The sequence below is a fragment of the Quercus suber genome, unplaced genomic scaffold (genome assembly GCF_002906115.3).
Source record: "Quercus suber isolate HL8 unplaced genomic scaffold, Cork oak 2.0 scaffold_3B, whole genome shotgun sequence".
In the NCBI taxonomy this organism is placed as follows: domain Eukaryota; kingdom Viridiplantae; phylum Streptophyta; class Magnoliopsida; order Fagales; family Fagaceae; genus Quercus; species Quercus suber.
The window spans coordinates 731312-738322 of record NW_027071805.1 but is presented as its reverse complement, the minus strand read 5'-3'; the positions used below and the strand labels follow the sequence as shown (position 1 = coordinate 738322).

Sequence of the window (7011 nt, the reverse complement as noted above, 5' to 3'; positions counted from 1 at the left end):
ACAATTTTTCCTTTGATATGGCATATGATTTAAGTTGTGTTAGATTTTATGGTCCACAGCTTTAATCTCTTCACATTTTTGTTGTTGTCAAATCCCTAGGATTTTATTGAATCAACTTAAAACAAACAGAAAAAAGGCTTATATATTTCTGTCGCTTGAGCAAACTTTTTTTGTGCTCGAGCGAATCTCCTTCCATTATCATGTCACCTTTTTCTATCCAATAATTAACCATATAAAAAATTTTATACGAACTTAAAAAATAGAATGACCCATCCAATAATTAATGATATGAACTTTTCGATACAAACTTAAAAAGTAAAATAACTAAAGTGAAATACTTGAAATATTAAAAACTATTTCGAAACATGGACAAAGAATAAAAAATGTACTCCTCTATTGGTGGAGAAACAAACATAAAGGGAGAGGGAACTAGGTCAAAAAAGATATTCAATATTCATACCTACCCCCAATGAATTTTTTTTTTTTTGCTGAATTACCCCCAATGAATTTGAGAGGCTTGACTTGGCCCTTGATAAAGCAAAAAGATATTAGTACCTATCCTAAATTGTCCGTCAGTGAGGCACATAGATGGCATGTAGCTGATGAAAGAGATGATTTATTAGATTTCCTTGTGTTTCACTTGCCCTTTATCTCTTTCTTCTATTAAAATTTAACCTTACAAAATAGAATCCTCCCTAACGAATTTTCGTTTTTTTTTTTTGGATGAATGAATCCTTACAGACAATTCAACTGGCGGCCGTGGTGAGAAGAAATTTGAGAATATGAATTATATGATGGCAGGTTGTGAAGGAACGAAATAGAAAGCATGCGAGAACTAAAAGTCCACTTTTACCTGTTGCAATTAATTTATGATTTCCTACTCTTTTTCCTAAGAATTGAACAAAACAAGTTCACCTATCAGATTTCAGGTCAAGAGAAGGTCGATTATAACTATAAGTAGACTCTTTAGAGGCTATACCCTCATCTACATGATCGCACCACAAAAACTAAGACTACGGACCAATCCCCAATAGGAAAATGAACATGACTTTTGTTAATGAAGTGCCCTTAAATATTCCCTAAGAAAGCATCTATGGTCCCAATTGCGTTAGGTAGTAGCATGGTTTTGAAACTCAGACCGGACCGTATGGTCCAATCGAAAAAACTACGAACTTCTTATTTTTGTGATTCTTTTAACTTCAAGAACTGCTCTATGAAAAAAAAGCAGGACCTGTATAAACTGCGGTCAGATCTCAAGTTCTAAGAACCAAGAACGGTTCTTGCGGTTCTCGTAGGTCCCTTTTAAAAAAAAAAAAATTAAAGCCTTAAACAGCATCGTATATTTTGATCGGAAAAAAATTTCCCGTTCCAGTACTGAGGCTGAGTATCGTGCCCTTGCCGACACCACCTGCGAGCTTGTCTGGCTTCGCTGGCTCTTGGCTGACATGGATGCTCCACAGCCCACTGCTACTCCTCTTTATTGTGACAATCGTAGTGCTATCTACATTGCTCATAATGATGTCTTCCACGAACGCACCAAGCACATTGAGATCGACTGCCACATTACTCGCCAGCATCTCAAGAAAGGCAATCTCAAGTTGTTCTCCATCTCATCTGCTGACCAGCCTGCTGATATCTTCACCAAGTCTCACCCACCTGGTCATCTTCGAGATCTTATATCCAAACTCCAGTTGGCTTCCTCCTTGCCACTTTGAGTTTGAGGGGGGATGTTAGTGTATAGATTAGCCCATTGGGCTTAGCCTAGTATATTACTTGTACTATACTTCTATTACTTGTACTGCACACATACCTAGCCTATATAAAGACTCTCTTTTGTACATTGTTACACACATAATATTATACAGACTATTCAGTCATTCTCTCTCTTTATATTGTTAACATATTAGTTGAGAGAAATGAAAAATGAGAAAGATAGAAAATATTTAAATAAAAAATAGTTGTGTTTTTTATAAACACAATAAATTTTATAACTATTTCCACAATTTTAAGTGATAGATTATGATTTGTGCAATATTGCTTTCACATAAAACTATCATTGATATTACTTTTATTATATACCAATTACAACTTGCCAGTTGCCACCTCAATAATTTGAAAATAAAATATAAAAAATATTGTGTATTTAATCTTATTGCGCAGACACATTGCAAATGTGGATGGAGCACCTTCCACCTAAATTCCTAACAATGCAACTGCTCAATATTAGGTGCGTCCATTAAAGCTGGTCTTTTATTGAAGCTTGATTCATAGGTTTGGGTCAGTCGCAAATTGACCACACATGGCAGAAAGTCAAGCTTTAATGGAATAAAACACCAGCAATTTGCAACTGACCCAAACCCAAGAGATCTTTTTGCATTTTGGCCTTTAATGGAATAAAACGCAAGCTATTTTTTTCACTGAAAAAATAATAAGCCACTTTTTCTTTTCATTAATTGGTTAGAAAACTTGTTTAAGAGGAGTTACTTTTTTTTTTGGGTTTAATTAGACTTTTAATCCTTAACTTTTTATCTCATGTTTAATGGTCTATAGCCTTTCAAATGTTTCAGTTTAGTCATTATACTTTTATGTTTGTACAAAAAACAAAAAAGTATATGTTGTTAATTATTTAATGGAAAGTGGTAATGTAGTCTACAGAAGGAGATTTGCTCTAGCGAAATATATTTATTAGTATTTTTTCTCCTTTGTTCATTCTGAATTGTGATTGTTCAGCAGAATCCAAAGAATTTTGATGGCAGCAAAAGAGGGAAGAGATTGGTTATTTAAATAATTTGTTTGTTTGGAGATAGAGATAATTAAGCAAGAGAATTTTACAGTGTTAAAAAAAAAAAGAAAAAAAAAAGATACAGTTACTTGAAAAAGTTTAAGAGCCACAAGTGAATTTTACAGTGTTAAAAAAAAAAAGAAAAAAAAAAGATACAGTTACTTGAAAAAGTTTAAGAGCCACAAGTGAATCTACAAATAGGAAGTCAGTCACACACTCGCACCCATAAGAAGCTTTGCTGATGCAGGCTTCACGAACATTTTCTCAAGGTTTGAATCCCCCAAACTCCTAATCCCTATTCTGTTCATATTACTTACTTGTAGTGAAATTGTGAAGGATTTTATTCATTTGCCTTTTTAACAAAATTAACAATTTTTCCTTTGATATGGCATATGATTTAAGTTGTGTTAGATTTTATGGTCCACATCTTTAATCTCTTCACATTTTTGTTGCTACCAAATCCTTAGGATTTTATTGAATCAACTTAAAACAAACAGAAAAAAGGCTTATATATTTCTGTCGCTTGATCAAACTTTCTTTGTGCTCGAGCGAATCTCCTTCCATTATCATGTCACCTTTTTCCATCCAATAATTAACAACATAAAATTTTTTATACAAACTTAAAAAATAAAATGACCCATCCAATAATTAATGACATGAACTTTTCGATACAAACTTAAAAAGTAAAATAACTAAATTGAAATACTTGAAATGTTAAAAACTATTTCGAAACATGGACAAAGAATAAAAAATGTACGCTTCTCTTTTTCCAAAGAATTTGAGAGGCTCGGACTCTTTTTAGTTTTTTGGTGGAGAAACAAACATAAAGAAAGAAGGAACTAGGTCAAAAAAGATATTCAATATTCATACCTACCCCCAACGAATTTGAGAGGCTTGACTTGGCCCTTGATAAAGCAAAAAGATACTAGTACCTATCCCAAATTGTCCGTCAGTGAGGCACATAGATGGCATGTAGCTGATGAAAGAGATGATTTATTAGATTTCCTTGTGTTTCACTTGCCCTTTATCTCTTTCTTCTATTAAAATTTAACCTTACAAAATAGAATCCTTCCTAACGAATTTTCGTTTTCTTTTGGATGAATGAATCCTTACAGACAATTCAACTGGCGGCTGTGGTGAGAGGAAATTAGAGAATATGAATTATATGATGGCAGGTTGTGAAGGAACAAAATAGAAAGCATGCGAGAACTAATAGTCCACTTTTACCTGTTGCAATTAATTTATGATTACCTTCTCTTCTTCTTAATTTATAGAAGATTATGATTAATTTATTAGAATAGTTTGATATGATTTTTTGAAACAGTATCACTCATTTATTGGGTAAAAAATACCAAAATAGATGCTGAGTTAGTATTACCGAAACATGATATACTTTCTCCTTTTAGAGGCTAACCCTCATCGACATGATCCCACGACAAAAACTAAGACTATGGACCAATCCCCAATCGGAAAATGAACAAGACTTTAGTTAACGAAGTGCCCTTAAATATTCCTTAAGAAAGCATCTATGGTCCCAATTGCGTTAGGAAGTAGTAGAACTGCAAGAGAAAGATACGTTAATTAAAAATTGAATTTTGTACACTTAAAAATGGCTAGAGCTAGACTGCCCATAAAAAAGTATACTATATAAATTGGCTTTTTAAATCTTATTGCATTTGGTGTGTCTATAAATATAAAGAATAACAGAACACTCTTCAAAAAAAAAAAAAAAAAAAAAAAAAAAAAATATAAAGAATAACAGAACACTCTTCAAAAAAAAAAAAAAAAAAAAAAGAATAACAGAATATATAAAATAATGCTTAATTGGAAGACAAATGGGAGAGCCCAGTCAAATATCTGCAAATCCTCGACTATATAAGCCTGAATAGCTAATCAAAACTCAGGAGATTGAAGAGTACCACTTACTTAGCCCTTTAGCCTCCTTTAAACAATTTTGTAACCAATTTCTGATGTCTACTCCTCCTAAAATCCGATACATCTCAGAGTGCTTTATCAAACCACAGTATGCTTTAGAAGAATCAAAGAGGCCCTTCTACCTGTCACCATGGGATCTTACCATGCTCTCTGTACACTATATCCAGAAGGGTCTTCTTTACAACAAACCTTCATCAGCAGATGCCCAAGAAGACTTCATCAAGTCTCTATTGGACAAGCTTAAGCAGTCCCTCTCTGTGGCCCTTGTCCATTTCTACCCACTTTCAGGCCGCCTTGTGACACAAATAAATGAAAACCCACCTTCAAGCTTGGTTTTTGTTGACTGCAGTAACAGCCCTGGAGCCAAATTCATCTATGCAGCTCTAGACATGACTATATCTGATGTCCTTTCTCCCATTGATGTACCACCAATCGTTCAATCCTTTTTTGATCACGACAAGGCGGTCAACCATGATGGTCATACCAGGCCTTTGCTTACAGTTCAAGTCACAGAACTTAAAGATGGCATCTTTATAGGATGTTCCATGAACCATTCTATTGTTGATGGAACCTCTTATTGGCATTTCTTTAATGCTTGGTCTGAAATTTTTCAGGCACAGGGAAATAACATTTCTCTAACACGCCCGCCTATCCATAAGCGATGGTTTCCTGATGGTGGTCCAATCCTCAACCTCCCTTTCAAACACCAAGATGAGTTCATTTCCAGATTTGAAGCGCCAAAACTCAGAGAGAGAATGTTCCACTTCTCTTCGGAATCCATAGCAAAACTCAAAGCAAAAGCCAATGCAGAATCCAATACCAACAAAATCTCTTCCTTTCAGTCCTTGTCTGCACTTGTCTGGAGGTGCATAACGCGTGCACGCCATCTACCACATGATCAGATAACTCATTGCAGGTTGGCCATAAATAACAGGGCAAGGATGGAGCCACATTTGCCTAATGATTACTTTGGGAACTCAATTTCCGCTGGGGCAGCAGTAACCACAGCTGGTGAATTGCTTGAACATAGTCTTGGATGGGCGGCGTGGAAGTTGCATGAGCTTGTGGCTAACCACACTGACAAGGTTGTGCGTGGCTGGCTTGATAACTGGCTGAAGTCTCCCTTTGTTTACCAACTTGATCGGTTGTTTGATCCACACAGTGTAATGATGGGAAGCTCACCCAGATTCAACAAGTACGGGAATGAATTTGGAATGGGGAAAGCAGTGGCACTTCGCAGTGGGTATGCAAACAAGTTTGATGGGAAAGTTTCATCATACCCAGGTAAAGAAGAAGGAAGCATTGATTTGGAGATGTGCCTACCACCGGATTCAATGAGCGCTCTTGAGTCTGATGAGGAGTTCATGGATGCAGTCTCTTTGTCCCACCAGCTGCACTAGTTTCCAAAGCTCTACCCTGAAAACTACCTTAAATGTATGGGTAGGAATTATTTGCGTTTAGCGTTTTGCGTTTGTTTGTTTGTTTGTTTTTTTGTTTTGTTTTTTGTTTTGTTTTTTTGGATTCACGCGTTTTTTGCCTTTTGAAGACAAATAGCACTGTCATTACTGTGTATGCACGGTTTATGATCAATTACTGTTTATATACTGTTTATATACGGATCATATACTGTCCACCACGGTCACTTTATTAAAAAAAAAAACTATTAAAAATGGGTACTACGGTCACTTTATTAAAAAAAAAACTATTAAAAATGGGTCTTACGGTCATTTTATTAAAAAAAAAGATTAAAAATGAGTCCTACGGCGTGTTCAAGTTTGATATATTCTGCAGATGAATCCTACGCGTGCACGCCATCTATGGCTGAAAACAGCATGATTCTTTGAGAATCTCAAGGTGAAACTTAACTTCATACCTCTGGATTTAAGGTCTGATTGAATACTGCTTATTATTAAAAATTAAAAATATTATAGTAAAATAATTTTTAAATATATAAATAGTGCCGTATGATCTAGTTTTAAAGTTAATTTTGCCAAATTTTATACTTGCGAATCTCATAAACAGTGCATATGATCCACTGTTTAAAACGCAAATGCAGATGAGTTTGGATTTCAACTGTATCCAAACTCACACTTAATGTCACTGCTCACACATTAATTTTATCCGCACAGACCCAAGCAATGCGTGGGAAACTGGAAATATTATTAATGATCATTTTATGATTAAACTTATTTTAAATTAAAAAATTTATAATAATAATTTGTTAAAGATCATTTTGTGAATTGCTAAAAGAAAATTCTTACCAAATAAGTTAATAAACTACCAATATTATAAAA

General features: G+C 34.6%; 1 protein-coding gene across 2 annotated transcripts; it reads left to right on the top strand.

Annotated features, from left to right (window-relative positions):
• The first annotated feature begins 4681 nt into the window (after positions 1–4681).
• Positions 4682–6332, top strand: LOC112026432 (uncharacterized acetyltransferase At3g50280). Of its 2 annotated transcripts, XM_065770169.1 has the most exons (2): positions 4682–5223; positions 5332–6332. In XM_065770169.1, the coding sequence occupies exons 1-2, from the start codon at positions 4753–4755 to the stop codon at positions 6115–6117; spliced, it is 1257 nt and encodes a 418-aa protein (XP_065626241.1). In that variant the 5' UTR covers positions 4682–4752; the 3' UTR covers positions 6118–6332. The 2 variants fall into 2 exon arrangements, with proteins under 2 accessions (XP_065626241.1, XP_023914882.1); XM_024059114.2 differs by having other exon boundaries at positions 4682–6332.
• The last annotated feature ends 679 nt before the right edge of the window (positions 6333–7011 follow it).